Below are 15,959 nucleotides of genomic sequence, written 5' to 3' on the forward strand. Positions count from 1 at the left end.
AACAGGAGGTACCATCATCACCCTACCCCGAGCTGACTCGGGCCACGGGGACAAGACCGGCGTCCCATCTGGCTCGCTCCGCCAGATAGGCGATGATGGCGCCCCGCATACTCTGTGACGGCGGCGGCTCTCAGCCCCCTTACGGAAGCAAGAGGACGTCAGCAAGGACTCAACAGCTCCGACAGTTGTCCCTCCGCCAGGCTCCATCGCTCCTCCGACGACCACGACATCACACCAGCTGGGTGCCAAAATCTCTCCGGCTGCCACAACGGCATGTACTTAGGGCGCTAGCTCTCCCCCGCTAGACATGTAGCACTCTGCTACACCCCCATTGTACACCTGGATCCTCTCCTTACGCCTATAAAAGGAAGGACCAGGGCCCTCTTAGAGAGGGTTGGCCGCGCGGGGACGAGGACGAGACACGCGCTCGCTTGAAGCCGCTCGCTCCCTCTCCCGCGTGGACGCTTGTAACCCCCTACTGCAAGCGCACCCGACCTGGGCGCGGGACGAACACGAAGGCCGCGGGATTCCCACCTCTCTCACGCCGGTCTCCGGCCACCTCGCTTCCCCCTTTCGCGCTCGGCCTCGCGCTCGACCCATCTGGGCTGGGGCACGCGGCGACATTCACTCGTCGGCCTATGGACCCCCCGGTCTCGAAACGCCGACACTTGTATTGATCTCTCTGTGATTATTTGTGTTCACAAGAACTCGTTTCAAGTTATTTAGCTGTACTAACACTCATAACTAAGTTTTGTGGCTATTAGTGTTTGAATTTTACAGGATCACCTATTCACCCCCCTCTAGGTGCTCTCCGGAGGCAATGAAGATCTTCTGGTAAAAGAAAAGATGTGCACGGTATGTCAAATTTGTAAAATAAACATAATTGTACCTCTTTAAATACGAAGGGCAACTATGTAACAGAAAAGGAAAAGTTGTCATTTCTTACGAAGATTGTATCGGTCCAATTCTATAAATAGATGAATAGTCTACATGAATCAACGGTTTGTGACCCTTGCCTAGAGCATTATCTTCCGAAGACAGTCTCCAAAGCAATTATGATGCTGAAGTACAATAAAACGTTTCATTCTTATTATTCAATCGAGTTTACAAAGACATCAACCTATCTTTTGCTCCATTACTGTATTACTTGGTACACTATCACATTTTGTATGATTACTGCTAGCTCCCATTTCTGCTTTAAATGTCTTTCGAACACACGCAAAATCATCACTCTCTGTTTTGGACACCTTCGAAAGGAATAGGGTGGCACATAGTTATATCACGACTTAAAAGTTGTTGGATTATATAATTTAGATAGATTATAATTCCAAACAAATACCCCTTAATCATGTATCACGAAGCTTTCGAACATTGACAAGAATTAAACTATTTCTAGTTTCTATATCGAAAGTAGTTACGTCTTCTTAGTTGACGGAGAGTCCTAGAGTCGAGACAAGGGAGGGAGGGAGGGAGGGAGAGAGAGAGAAGAGCGAGAGGGAGTAGTAGTAGTATAAATTTTGGGCAGGTGTGGAGAGCAGAAGCGAGCCAAGCAAGGAGAGCAGCAGCTTAGCCTAGCACTGCTGCAGCTTGCTTGCTTTGCTTTGCTTCTCCAGTATTCTTCTTGGCCAGGCCTCAGAGCAGAGCTTTGGCTTGGCTAGTCGTCGTCCGCGGATAGTCTCCGCTGCACCGTGTGCGTGCAAGCAAGGCAAGGCAACCAGCCAGCCGCGGCGACGACCGATCGTCAACAAGCTCGATCGCCTTGGCCGGCGGCCGGGCGGGCCACCGCAAGCCGCGAGCGATGGAGGAGCAGCTGGGCCCGGTGGCGGTGACGCACCTGCTGCAGCACACGCTGCGGAGCCTCTGCACCGGCGACGCCCCGCAGTGGGTCTACGCCGTCTTCTGGCGCATCCTGCCCCGGAACTACCCGCCCCCCAAGTGCGTGAGCTGATCTCCTCTCAGTTCTCACTCAGATCCCTATCTGCTAATGCGCATTCTAATCGCGACCGTGTTTCTTCGCTTAATAACAACCTGTGCTTGATCAGATGGGATCTCCCTGGCGCCGCGTACGACAGGACCCGAGGGAACAGGAGGAACTGGTACGCGCTGCTAGCTGCAGCCACACACAGCACGCTCTCATATTCCTTCCTCCTTCCTTTGTGGTTCTGTGCATGTCTTCGGTGGAGTCACTCCCATGTGAATGCCCTCGGGTGTGTTCTTGCGCGTCTCGCTTAGGATCCTGGCATGGGAGGACGGGTTCTGCAACTTCGCGGCGGCCAGCAGCTCTGCCGCCGCGTCCGCGTGCGGCCAAGAGGGGGCAGCGGCAGCTGCGGCGGTTGCATATGCCGGGGACTGTGAGGCAGCTGTGCAGGATGCGGTGAAGCACCAGCACCAGCAGGCGCAGGGCCTGCAGCCTGAGCTGTTCTTCAAGATGTCCCATGACATCTACAACTACGGCGAAGGGTAGGTGGCTGACTAGTCCGCATGCACACCACGATTAGCGAGCCGGTTAACCTTCCTCTCCTGTTAATGATGGCGCCGGGGCCCTCCTCCTCCTCCTCCTGTTCTTGGTGCGGTTTCCTTTCGTGCTGCAGTCTGATAGGGAAAGTGGCGGCAGACCACAGCCACAAGTGGGTGTTCAAGGAGCCCCAGGAGCACGAGACGAGCAACCTCATCTCCTCCTGGAGCAACCCTGCAGACTCTGTAAGAAGCTCCTCCATCTCTGTCTATCTTTTACACAAATTAAACTGCACCGTCGTTTACCTCAAGCCACTAATCTCCTGTGTGAGCCATGCACATATGGCCTGTGTTCTTTCGCAGCATCCGAGGACGTGGGAGGCGCAGTTCCAGTGCGGCATCCAGGTGCACACTTTTAGGCCTTGACAAATCGCAATCCGGCCCCTTTTGATCAGAGGCAGCAGCTAGCGCTAGCTAGCTGTGGGCTGTGTGGCCTACCTCTCTGCTGCGATGCCAAGACATGGCCAGCTAGCTGACTCTGCCATGCCATGGCCAATTGGCCTGCCTGCCTGCGTCGGCTTTTCTTTTTCTTTTTTTTCCCCCCACTCGCTCACATTCTCCGCTTTGCTCTGCACTTGTGCAGACCATCGCCCTGATCGCTGTCAGGGAGGGCGTCGTGCAGCTCGGCTCCATGAAAAAGGTGCCGCTACTCTCTCAGTCAGCTACTGCTCACCGGTCGTTCTCTGCACTCCGATTGAGGGTCGGAGGCAGGGCAGCGCGTGTGTACAGTAGCGAGCGCTGTAGTATGGTTTTGTGTGTGTGACTGTGATCAGATGACAGCGGCGTTTCACCATTGCGGCGGCCGTGCGTGCGTGGCACATGCATGCAATTCGATGCAGCGCGCGTTGATCGCACGCCGCTGATGATGGCTAGTTAGCTAGTACTATGTGTATGACACTGACATGCACACACGGCGTGCACTACTGCAGGTAACGGAGGACCTGAGCTACGTGGTGATGCTCCGCCGCAAGTTCGGGTACCTCGAGAGCATCCCGGGGGTGCTGCTCCCGCACCCGTCGTCGGCGGGCGTGTTCGCGGGCGGTGGGTGCGTGGGGCCCCCGCCGGACATCGCCGCGGCGTGGTCGTCGGGCCTGATGCAACCGCCGGCCGCCGGCGCCGGGCCGCCGCTGGAGCTCTACGACCCCTACGGCGCCGGCGCGATGGCCGCCGGGCCAGGCGCCGCCGCCGCCGCCGCCGCCGCTGCGTCCATGCACATCATGCCGTCGATGAGCAGCCTGGAGGCGCTGCTCTCCAAGCTGCCGTCGGTCGTGCCGCCGGCGCCGCAGCCAGCCGGGTCCGTGCCCGGAGCAGCGCCGCCGTCCAAGGACGACGATTACGACGACGTGCAGGTGCAGCAGTGCCATGGCATGGACGACGTGGCGGCGAGCAACGGCGCAGCAGCGGTCGAGAGCGCGAGCCCGAGCGGCGCTGCCTCCGCGCCCATGTCGTCGTCGTCGTCCTACTTTGTCAACGTGGGCAGTAGTATTAATCCCGGTGATCATGGGTTTTAGCTCGTCGTGGCAGCCCGGCCGGCTGCTCGTCTCGTATGATGGCATGGCCATGGCGTGCTTGTTAATTAATTGTGCTGGTCTTCGCTAGGGCGAAACCTATCGATCATATATTACCAGTTGCCGTCGCTATATGCTAATTAATTAATGTAGTTAACCCAATGATTTGGCAATGTTGTCGTCATCTCTCAGCTTATTCTGTTCAAGCTGCGACCAGCTGAGGAGATGGCCATTAGGGTCGGATTCGACGGGACGAATAATGTACGCTGTAAACACGCACGCACGCACGTACGTACGCACGTACGTACGTGCTGTGTTACGATCAAAAATGACGCCTGATGTGGACGGAGCACGCACCACACACGCGGCCATGCATGCTCCGTTTCAGCATCGGATCGAACAAGCATTTGACCCACATCTTGTTCTCGGGTCCCAGCAGGTGCGCGTCGTCGTCCTCCCCAATCACGCGTCTACCGCCCAATGATTCCTTTGCTTGACTTGCTTTTTGAGTCCGAGATCGATCGAGCACAGCACAGCCCAGCCCAGCCATCTGGACTCTCTGGAGCATTGACCTGGACGTGATGCATGTTTTAAGATTCTACTACGATAAATAAACCGCGCGCCCGCGTGAGACGGTAGACCACTAGACGACTGTGTGCATGTGTAGACGGTAGACCACTTGCTAGACCGGTAGTGCACTGGTCGCGCGCCGGTGCTCGTGATTCACGTGACCGAAAACACACACACACAGAGAGAGAGACGAACCGCGGATGGTCGGTCAGTCACTCAGTCGGGCATCTGTTTGCATTGCGTTGCGCTCCCATCCACAGCACAGTACGTAGTTGTAGCCAGTCAGCGATCTCGAGGTGTACGCTCAGGGACTACAGGAGCCTCTACGGCTAGGCATAGGCACACAGCATGTACTATAGCTAGTGCGGCCGCGCGCTGGATCTCGTGATCTGCTAATAAAACGGCCGTATAGCAGCACTTCAAATTGCCGCACGCAACAGTCGCGCGCACACAGCCGCGTCACGGGCACGGGCGTACGTACGTAGGTCACTCTCTCACCGTCTCACGTACGTCTCACCACCACCAGCAGCATCAGCAGCAGGCGATCGATCCAAGAGGGACACGAACACGAGAGGAAGGAACATTTCGTTCGATTCACCACGGCAAGCGCGGCGCGATCGGCTTGCCAATGAACTGCCTCTGTGTGTGTCAGTGTGTGTGTATGGCCGGCTAGCCGCTAGCTGAAAGGTCGTCGATCGATCGGCCACCAGTGACGGCACTCTCACTTCACTTCCCGGCTTCCTGCCTGCCTGCCATCAACGGATCGCGCGGCGCTGTCGACGGCCCTGCTGGGCAGGGCCGGCGCTGAAAGAGACTGTAGACTTGGGAGAGAGAGAGAGTGGGGCCGCGCGCGCTTGGCATGCAGTGCGTAGCGTACGGCGTCAGCGTAGGAGGAGCTTCAGGTTCAGTGGTTCGGTCAATGGCAATGATCCAGCGGTCTCTGGTCCCCCCCCGCCCACTGCACAGGAAAGCTTTTCGGGCCCATGCTCATCATCATCATCATTCATGGCCCATTCTGAATTCTGATCGGTCGGCTTGGCTTGCCTTGGATTGGATCGCCCTCTCGCGCACTCGCCAAAATGGGTCTACGTCTACCGCGCGCATCTTCCTGATCCTGCCGAACACGAAGCATGCATGCATGCATGAGTGCGCGCGCGCGCGCGCGTGAGGGACTAGGGAGAGCGTACGTGCTACGCCACGCCTTGAGCCAGTTGCGCTCTGCCACCGTGACGTGCGTACTGCGGGGCGGGCGCGTGTGTGGGTTGACTTCCATCTCTTCCTCTCGAGGGCTGTCCTCCGAGCACAAAGAGCGTGAGTGCACGGTCAACGGAGGGCTCGGATTCTCCGTGCCTGTACGTTCGACGATACTGATCACCTATTGCGTACGCTACGTGTCTTCCAACCGCGCGGCACTATCGATTGACATGGCCGGCCGGCGCAGCAACTTTGTGACCATGGTCGCGCACGGCCGCACGTACGGTACCGGACCATTGCAGAAAAAAGAAACAATAAGCACTGGTTGAGTACTACTAGCTAGCTATTGTATCTGAACTGTAACGGGATCTAAACAATTAGGATTAGATGCGACAATCTTCCGTCCTGGTTTCAATGATCCGGTTTAGTACAAGATGTGTCGTTTACTACTTTACGCTATCTCCAGCAGGCAGCAGCTTACTAAATAGTTTGCGAGATGTGCAAGCTCCATACATACTTAAAAGTTTAGCCTAAGCTTAAGAATTTTCTTTAGACTGAGCTATTTTTTGCATACCCACGTCCATGCCTTACATAACAAAAATAACTAGTTCTTGGTGCATAATCGAATCATTTAGAGGTTTTTATGGGGTTAAGTTTGAATGGTAGAATTACTCATTAAGAAGGTCCATGACTTTTTTATAACTTTGTGGTTGGCTTTCTCATAGAGTCAAAGATATATACAATGCATTGTTTCATTGAGATAAATAGAAGTATCCAGTGTTAGCTGTAGAAATGTTATAAACAGTAAGAACAAATCTATACTACTTATTAAGGCTCTAAGGGTAGCCTGCCTTTTTGCGTTCTGCCTCCAGGAGATCTGGATCGTCCGTTAGCCTCTGTGAATCTGCACCGTCCGTTCATGCCTGTCCACCCACGCCGCCCCCAGTCCACCCACGCCGCCCACGCCGCCCCCAGCCTTCCGCGCCGCGCGAGCAGCCCTCCCTCTGCTGCGCCGCCTCCCGCACCCCCACTGGCCCCTCACCGCGGTCCTCCCTCTGTCGCCCCGCCTCCACGGTAGTTCCTTCATCCAGTCCCTCTCACATCTCCTGCGATCCCCACCCACAGGAGCCGAGCTTCCTGCCCGCTTGCTTATCCGCCATAGGCTTCAACACATTTGAATCCACGCTGTGTTGGCGTGTATCGGCGATTCGGCGACGGTGGGTGATGGAGGTGTGTGACCTGCGCAAGGTGCCCGACGCGGCCGCCCCGGGCGACCCTCGACCGTGTCTCCAATCAGGTACAACCCATGAACTTTAACCCTAAACTCCCTTCTCCTCCTCCATGCCCCTTGATCGACCGGTTGATGGACCCCATGAATGTTCCTGGTGTGCCACAGGCTGCTAACCGGTTGATCGGCGAGGGACGAGGAGCTGCTGCAGGAGTTCTGGAGGGGACAACGAGCGGGGTGGTGTACATGGAGAAGACGGTGGAGGACGCGGAGGGCACGGCGTCCGTGGTGCGCGCCATGAGCGAGAAGTTCGACCTGCTCATCGTGGGTCGTTGTCCCTGTGCCTTGGAGTCGGATCCTCGGAGGAGGGAGAGGGCGAAGAGTAGGGGGAACCAAATCTTGAAGGGTAACAGAGAGTTCTTTCGTGGAGGAGGAAGGGGGGCAGCAGGAGGAGGGTAGAGGTATGTGTGCATCCATCTGTTCTTGCTCCTGATTTGGCTGTTTGTTTTTTCTGTCTGTTCTTCGTTGTTGGTAGTTTGTGACCGCGAATGGGCGTTCCTGGTCCATGTTCGCGTGCGCCGCTGCCGATTCTGGGAGCTCTCTGGTCGTCCGTCTCGCTGGGATCTGCCTTTTCCCCGGTGAGAGCCGCGGACCGTTCGCGGCCTTTTCTTCTCGCGGGCCAGTTATGGTTTCTGGAGCGTTTTCTCTGTTCTTGGCGAGGTCGGCTTCGCTCTGAGAACGATGCGCTCTTTCTCCGAGTTTGTGTTCAAGTTTTCGTCAGCCTAGAGGCTGTAGCGTTTGCTGCGGATCTCACGACTTCTCTCTTCCTCTTCTCTATTGGTGCATACGATTTCATCCGAAATCCATCAGTTAGTGCCCGAGCCGTCAATTCTTTGTGGATTTGCTTGTTCCCCTTCGTTACAGGCTCGGAAATGCCCCTGAACAGATTCACAGGGGGTCCTAGATTAGGATTATTTCCTATGACTTTCCAAGAGTCAGGAGCACGATTCCTTGATATCATTGAGTTCTGGCAAGACTTTATTTCGCTGATGAACATAGCATCTGAATCCTTAGGTGACTGACTCTGCTCTGCTTTCTCTCGGCTGTCTGCCTGGCTCATGACTCAGCCGGGTTTGCAATCCTAGGAAGAACTTGCTCACGTTCCTTACATTTATCTAGATTCGAGGGACGGGTTGTACTCGTTAACAAAGTTCACCTCGTTAGTCATTAAAGCTCCGCTGTTGTGAATGATGCTGCCATTGCTATATCTGGAATCATCGCTCTGATCGATTTGATTGTTAATCCACTTACAGGTAGCTCAATAGATCTACTGCCGTCGGGGCAGTGCCGGTCCTGATATTTTAGAGGCCCGGGACAAGACTCATATCGGAGGCCCTTTATAATAATAATTATTACACTTAGATATAGTGTGTATATATTGTCAATAAATATTTATGTATATCTGAAAAAGGTATTTATATTAAATAAAAGGTAATTAAAATATAGCCTAACATCTCGAAGAAAAATGCCCTATATATATGTCTAGATAACTCAAAAGAAGGTTACCTCGAACAGTGATTAAATGGATGAACATTGTTAGATTAGTCGATCAGGTCATGTTAGTTTCGTTTTCACCGTGTAGAGCAGGACGAAAGCGCCGTAGTACTCGATGCTCGTGCGCTGGCTACCAAGAGGATAGGGCACGACTGTCTGTCTGTCTATGACTGTGCGAGAGATAGAGATGAAATGGCAAACATCGTTGTTTCACTACACACTGAGAGCATAGACGGCTGGACCTGAGACTATATGAAGTCAAGATTAATGGACTACAATTAATTCTCTTTACTCATTGTTGCTGTGTTTTGACTTATGATTAGACTTTTAAAAAAAATTATAGAGCCAATATATAGATCTATATAAAATATGATATATATATATATTTGTATATATATACTGTTTTTAGTATCTAAAATGAGGCCCCGTTAATATGGGGGCCCTGGTCGGGGGCACTGCTCGACCCCCGCCAGGGCCGGCGCTACGTCGGGGGAGTTAATGCAAAGCTGAGTTGCTGCACGTTGGCTTTCTTCAGAGATGGCTTCAGCTGGTGTAGCCCCATCTGGGTACAAAAACAGCAGCAGCAATCCTCCATCTTTGCCACCTAAAGGATGCCTCCTCCCCTGGAGCCCAGAGGCCTACCTCAAGGGGCATGAAGCGGAGCTCGCGGTAGGGGAAGGGGAAGAGGGTTGAGGCAAGACCATGGGGATCCAGTGCGTTGGCGTGTCGACGTTGCTGCTTGGAACCAATGTCGTGCTCGGCTCCCATGCTGGCCCCCTCTCCGCTCGTTCCCCTCCCCCGCGCCCGCCCCGCTCGCCCCAACGCGCCTGCCATCGCCCCCCCTGATGCCCCCGATCGAGATAGCCTCCCCCACCCCACCCTGAAGGCCCAAACCACCACGTCCGGCCAGTGGTGCATCAGTGCGCAGGTGCCAAGCGACATGCGTCCGGCCGACGGTGCAGCGGTGCGCAAGCACACAGTGGTGTCTTCCTCATCGTCTTCGGTGGTGGCGCGCCGGCGCAGGTATGTGATAGTGTTCTGAATCTCTCAGTAAGTCTCGGGTGTGCGGGGCTGCGAGCTGTGTGCCTCTTCCGTGTGTATTGCCTAGGCGGCTAGGCCCATCTCAGTGCGCTTCTGAGGCTCTCTTCTTGCATCCGCTACAGGGATGACCACTAGGTGTTTAGGGAAATGCTTGTTTGGAACGCGCTCAGAAAACTCCAGGTTTGCCTCCATTTTTGTCTGTCTCTGTTTGCTTGCACAATGTATCATGTCAAAACACTGAAAGACTGAAATTGCAAGACAATAATGGCTTTAGTAGTAATTTGTAGAACAAAAGCGAAGGGTTATGAACTGTTAAACGTATACTGTAACTCACAGCTGGTGTTGTCTTCTATAATCCTGTGTTATTTAGTGAATCACTGGTACGGAAGCAAATTAAAAAAACTATGCCTAGAGAAACTATCGGTCTTCAGTAATCATGCTTGCATAGAATTATAGACAAAGATTTGATATGTATATTTTGACCACTATTAACGTTCTATATATTTTGTAGGAAACAACAGGTACATGTTGCACCCTTCTGTAAATCTATCGTTTGTTTTTCAACAGAATTAGTAGCTCAATTTTGAATACTTGGTCTTATGTTACTAAATTTTGATTTCTTCATGCCCTTTTCCTCGCCATGTGGTTGTGGAATACCAGGCCTAGATGTGATCGACAGTGAGAAGGCCTAGGGGAGAAGATGGAACAGAAATGGTGAAGGCGACGATGAGTGGCAAGCTCAAGGAGATGGATTGGGAAAAGAAGATCAAAATCTGCGAGCTTGTGGAGCAAGATCCTGGGTATGACTGCCACCCCCCTATTTTTTTTTCATTCGGAACCCTTGTTTACTGAGTAGCATTGCAACTTTTGCTGGCTGGATCCTGTGACGATGAATTCGATATCATACACGTTTATTGTCATGATTTGTTTTCAGTGTACGGCAAACTGATCTAGAAGCGTTGTCATTTTTTTTGCCAGTTGGCTATGATTTTTCTTGTTGCACTTAAGTCGGAGCTAGCGGCGGAGGTGTACGCTAAGCAGAAGGTGGATGACCAGTGGGCACTGCACGTGTCGCACCACACATCGGACATCCTCCACTGCTGGATGGAGCAGAGCTGGCTGCCCACCTCCACGGTGGTGCAGGCTGGCACCACGCCGCTGCCCAACAAGCGTCGCCTAGATCTAGAGCAAGATGAAGGCGGACGACACAGATTCACGCATATAAAATGTCAAGAAACATTACATAACAAATGCATCTCTTCATACTACTGCCAGGTACGTCCGAATCTTGTATACACTATTTGCATCACTAAACCTTGATTATCAGACATCTGTAGTGAGACTGTTCTTTTCCTATGAATTTCTGTTGGTCAGGTACAATTTCAGTATTTTAGTGTTTCAATAAGGTTTCAGTATTTTTGGTATTTAATTGTTCTAGACAAGCAGTGTTGTAGATATATAGAAACTGCGCTCATTTTGTCCAAGAGAAACTGTTTTCTCTGCCTGATATATTGTCTAACTGTTTTCTCTGCCTGATATATTGTCTAACTGTTCTAGATAAGAAGTGTTCTATGTAGAGTAGTTTCTGAAAACAGTTTCAAATGACACTAACATAATCAAGTTCACAAGAAGATCATAGATATGTCTTCCCTCACACACTAAAAAACATATTCACACCTTATTTTTCTTTTGTTTTGTAAACTGCTTCTTAAGAAATTATTCAACTAGGAATGTGTACTGAATATGGGATTCAAGTTGAAATAAAGCGTATATTTTCTGTTTGATGGTGAATGTAAATGAAGATAAATATGACATTTGCTCTTAGCCTTTCTGTCATTCTTTTTTTAATGTGATCATGAGAATGTGAGTGAATGATGGCAACATGACCTGCAAGTCATCATAACAAGAAAAAAATATTTATAATGTTTCAATTGGAGCTACACACAAGAGCGTTTCAAATAACCTCGCTTGGTCTGTATCTACATGTATTTTATTAAAGTTTCTTGTATTGGTTCGCTTTAACTGCTAGCTGTTTTAGTTTTTTCTATTGCTGCAGTACGTGAAATTGCAAACATGTGGATGTGTTTGACTGCTATGAATACGACATTGCTAATAGTGGCAAGAATCCAGCAGAGCGTCTAGCTCACTAAAAGCAACATGTGGGATCTGGAAGCGGGCGGGGGGGGGGGGGGGGGGGGGGGGGGGGGGGCGGAATCCATGTCCATCCAGCCGCAACGTAGCGAACGGTGGTGCAGCAATGGGAGATGGGGGTGGCTGGTAGTGTTTTTTTTATCTTTCTCAGCCAAGAGTCGCCAGCCAGACCAGTGCTGAAAGCAGCAACAACAAGAAAAAGTAGTAGCTGCGAGCAAGGCTGGGTGAGGAATACGGCGGAGAGCATGGCAGAGCAGGAGGAGCGGTGCAGTAGGAGGAGCGGTGCCGAAAGACACTGGGAGCTCAGCAGCACTCAGGCGGCTCGGCCGCCTTCCTCCACCTCCATTCCCCTCCCCTTTCTTTCTCTCTCTGTGCTTCACTTCCTCCCCTTCCTTGACGGAGCAGCGGAGGGAGAAGGTTGCTAGCACTGTAGCAGGGCTTTTATTTGAGATTGAATGCACTGCACTGCACGCCATTCTGAAGTTGTTGCAGATGCCTTACAATCTCTTTTGGTAATGTGGATTCTCTTTTCATCCATCCGTTTCTTATTTATTTCTTGTTATATAGGCTGGATTAGCATCCAGATTCAGCGTTTGGCATGGCATGACTATTCCTTAAATATTGCAAATGATCATCTTCTTCGAAATATAAAAAGAATGGTACCATTTGTACCTACGGTATTCGTCATTGCTTTGACTGAAAACAAAAGTCTATTTGTGTTATGCGCTCAAACAGATGTACACAATAGACGTGCATTACATGTTCTATATATCATATGCATATAAACTACTCCATTTGGTTCTGCAGCTTGCCGATTCAAATTCCAAGGAGATGAAGAGCAAGACAAAGGAGTGAAATGATATAATCAAGCCAGACATAGTAAGTTTTTGTGTTCACTGGTTCCCATGAGGATTATGTAATAATTAAAGCTTTTAGTTTTCTCCTATTACATTATGGGCACTAACATTTACTATCAGGTAAATAATGCTTTTCATATTTATAGCTGTTGAAACGAAATTAGTTGGTTAAAGTGGGCCCTTTTTTACCAACAGAAACTAGAACAGCTACAATAAGCAGCTAGACATAGGCATGAGGTACAAATCATATTATTTTGTGTTTCTGACTGCATCTTGTTTCTTCTTCTCAGGTTTCCGCTCACCGTGCTTGTCGATAGTACATATTAGGTGCTTGTTGTCTTCTTCCACCTTCTAGACATTTAGAGTTTACCCCATTCCTGCAATGCTTTACCTGGTCAAGAACTTATTGCAGGTATGTCCAGTTGCCCACTCATTCTGTTGTATGATTAAAAAAAACAAAAACAAGCAAAACATAAGCATGTTTCCCTGCTTCTGTGGTTATCAGTATTATATCTTTGAATATGTGTATGCACCATCTTACCATATTCTGAAGAACTTGAATATTATCAGCACTGGTGTCCTGTACCGTATAATTCTCAAGAAAAAGTAAGTCTAATGAGCTTTTTCTATTATAAGTTTTATTTGCTGACAAGTAGCATCCACTATGTCATTGGGTTCACTTTCACTTGAAATCTTTGATGCAAAGCTGAATGCTAAAGATGGAAGACATGAATTATACTTCTGTGATGAAAGAGTTCTGCTGAAGTTCAATATGTAAAATAAATAGTCATCCTTAGGCTTGAATCCGTACTCTATTGAAGTAACTAGCTGCCTAAAGGACTATGCAACAGCTAACTCTGAAATCTGAAACTGACACATTTGTTGAATCTAATACCATGCTACCCTCCTATTTGGTCATCGTAAGTTCGTAACAAAACCTCTATTGTTTTCCACTTCATTCCTTACAGTTTTTTTTAATATTTTCTTCCCCAACAACTCGCAGAAATGAAGAGGCCATTCGTTGATTTAGCATTCTAGAGTACAGGACAAGAAACAGAACAGATAGAGCTGGAAAGAGAGGATAATGGTGTGGTTTTTTTTATTTCTGAAATGGCTCTCCGGTGCTGAATCTTTGCATGCCATGTAGGTTTTCAATGAGATAAGCTCGAGAGACATGGAGGAGATCAATGTTTTGAAGGGTTTGCCACAGAACTCCATTTTCATGTGCATCCTCGGTGGCACCATTATCTTCCAGTTCATCCTGGTCCAGTTCCTGGGAGATTTTGCCAACACCATGCCTCTCACCCATCTCCAATGGCTCGTCAGCATTCTCTTTGGCCTCCTCGGGATGCCCATTGCTGCTGCCATCAAACTGATTCCTGTGGAACCTCGCGAAGACGATGGCCGGATACCATAATCATGTAGATTAAGAGCAATAGATCAGCTTCACCAGCTGCTAACTACTGTAACCTTACCTAATCCACAAGAATAGGAGCAGAGCACCAATTTGTGAAGAAACGATTTGTTTGACTGCGACATTAATATACCCGTATTACTAAACTGTATATTGAGTCGTCCATTTATTTTTATTTTTTTCCTTACAAATAGTACCTTGTGGCTTGTATACACTAGCGTCCATTTGCTATTATGAAATGGCATGTGGTGGATTACAATAACGTGGGATTGTTACATAGTTTGTACCTGTGTCAGTTGTAAGTAGACTGCAAATTTGAATGCAACAGCAGTTATAACTCTAGCTTGATTGTTGATTCAAACAGTTCATTTCTGATCTCTACTTGTCAGTGGAAATGATCTTCTATCCAATCACACATGGTCACTGCAGTGCCTTTGTTGAACAATGACACAACGTGATACTAATCAGCCCCTGGGCTGTACCATGACATCAACGAATATACATGCTTAAAGAGATATATATACCTAAGCAACATCATTTTCTTAAAAAAAACTAAGTAGTACTATCAGCGCTTTTGCTTTCTCCAGACACCGGTGGAAACTGATCTTATCGGTTTGTTGCTTACAACTGGTATGTACATCAATCAGACATCGGTGAGAACTGATCTTATCAACGCTTTTGCTTTCTCCAGTTGCTGCCTCGAATCGTCATCATGGACAAGCTCATCGCGGACATACCTATCAATCTCGAGGAAATTCTCATGAAGAAAGTCACGGGTAAGCTGCAACTTTTCCAATGCTAGGGAGTTGTTCCCAAGCAACTTGTCACAAATGAAACGAGTCATGCCCAGGACAATGTCATAGTCTGATCTTCGCAGCGTCAACTGGAAAGTGGACAGAAGGACTCCACTCGCGCAATCGAGGATTCTGGGGCTTCCTTTCTTCAAGAGGATCGCCATCATTTCTGCTAGCTTTCTGGATAACAGTGAGTCCTCGCCCTCTGCAGTCAGATTGCTTTGCTCGTCCTGGCCAGGCTCTTTGGAATCAACAAGCTCATTCTTTGCCACGGTAGTGACCCACAGTGGTAAGACAGAGTCAGCAAAGTGGAATACGTTGGGTGCCATTTCATTATGTGATCCAATTAGCCACCGGCATACAAGACCCAACAAGAGCACAGGCAGCCATTGCTTCAGAGCAGAAACTATGCTGGGTGCAAATCTTGAGCCAGCAAAGGACTCAACAGCGGGCACAATATCAAGAAGATCATTTGCAAGGAAGAAGGCCTCCTCTGGAGGGCATGACTCCTCAGGGGAGCTTGATAAAACCAATTGAAGTAGCTTCGAAGCGTATGTAAAGCAGCTCGCCGTTGGTTCGGTGTTCTGATCTCCAAGACTCCAAGGCTTTTCTTACAGGTCTGACGGTTGCCTGTTCTCGTGGTCCAAGGCAACCCAGCTTGCAAACTCTTCTACATAAGAATGACCCAAAAGAACTATGACACTTCCCCTACTTGCTATACTGCTCAAACATTTAATGCCAACCTTGAGCATAAAGCTGGTGTCAAATGGTTTGTTTTGACATAGTTGATTTCAAGGTTTGGACAAGTTTCAACAGTTATCACACAGGCTGAATATCTAAACTGGTCTGAAACTCTGAATTAGTTGCATAGCAATTAGTTAGGTCACGATGTTGGATGCTGATTTTTTGTTCTGAACTTCTCCTCTGGTCGAATCTCCACGGTACAACAGGTTGTGTGGCATTGGAATTCTCACCACAACTTATGGAATTAAGGAAGGGGATGGTTAAGCCTCCTGCTGCTCCCCTTGTTGGATGTTTGAAATGGCTGTATGTATGATATTTTCTAGGTGGACTTGAAGGATAAGACTGCTAAATATAACACACATTTTAATATAATACACATTTATACATAAA

General features: G+C 49.5%; 1 protein-coding gene across 2 annotated transcripts; it reads left to right on the forward strand.

The window, feature by feature from the left end:
• The first annotated feature begins 1,512 nt into the window (after positions 1-1,512).
• LOC100276499 (Serine/threonine-protein kinase WNK (With No Lysine)-related) lies at positions 1,513-4,206 on the forward strand. 2 transcript variants are annotated; one of them, NM_001358092.1, is made up of 7 exons: positions 1,562-1,935; positions 2,043-2,096; positions 2,233-2,460; positions 2,592-2,700; positions 2,818-2,859; positions 3,098-3,154; positions 3,444-4,205. In NM_001358092.1, exons 1-7 carry the CDS (start codon positions 1,799-1,801, stop codon positions 4,023-4,025), a joined length of 1,209 nt encoding a protein of 402 aa, NP_001345021.1. In that variant the 5' UTR covers positions 1,562-1,798; the 3' UTR covers positions 4,026-4,205. The 2 variants fall into 2 exon arrangements, with proteins under 2 accessions (XP_008658380.1, NP_001345021.1); XM_008660158.4 differs by lacking the exon at positions 3,098-3,154 and having other exon boundaries at positions 1,513-1,935; positions 3,444-4,206.
• The last annotated feature ends 11,753 nt before the right edge of the window (positions 4,207-15,959 follow it).

Source organism: Zea mays, chromosome 9 (assembly GCF_902167145.1).
Source record: "Zea mays cultivar B73 chromosome 9, Zm-B73-REFERENCE-NAM-5.0, whole genome shotgun sequence".
Lineage (NCBI taxonomy): Eukaryota > Viridiplantae > Streptophyta > Magnoliopsida > Poales > Poaceae > Zea > Zea mays.

Bases quoted from the DNA above. Each gene is read 5' to 3' on its own strand.
- LOC100276499 (NM_001358092.1), top strand. From the start codon at position 1,799: ATGGAGGAGCAGCTGGGCCCGGTGGCGGTGACGCACCTGCTGCAGCAC. The intron at 2,860-3,097 runs GTGCACACTTTT...GCACTTGTGCAG, and splicing joins AGTTCCAGTGCGGCATCCAG to ACCATCGCCCTGATCGCTGT. The intron at 3,155-3,443 runs GTGCCGCTACTC...GCACTACTGCAG, and splicing joins AGCTCGGCTCCATGAAAAAG to GTAACGGAGGACCTGAGCTA.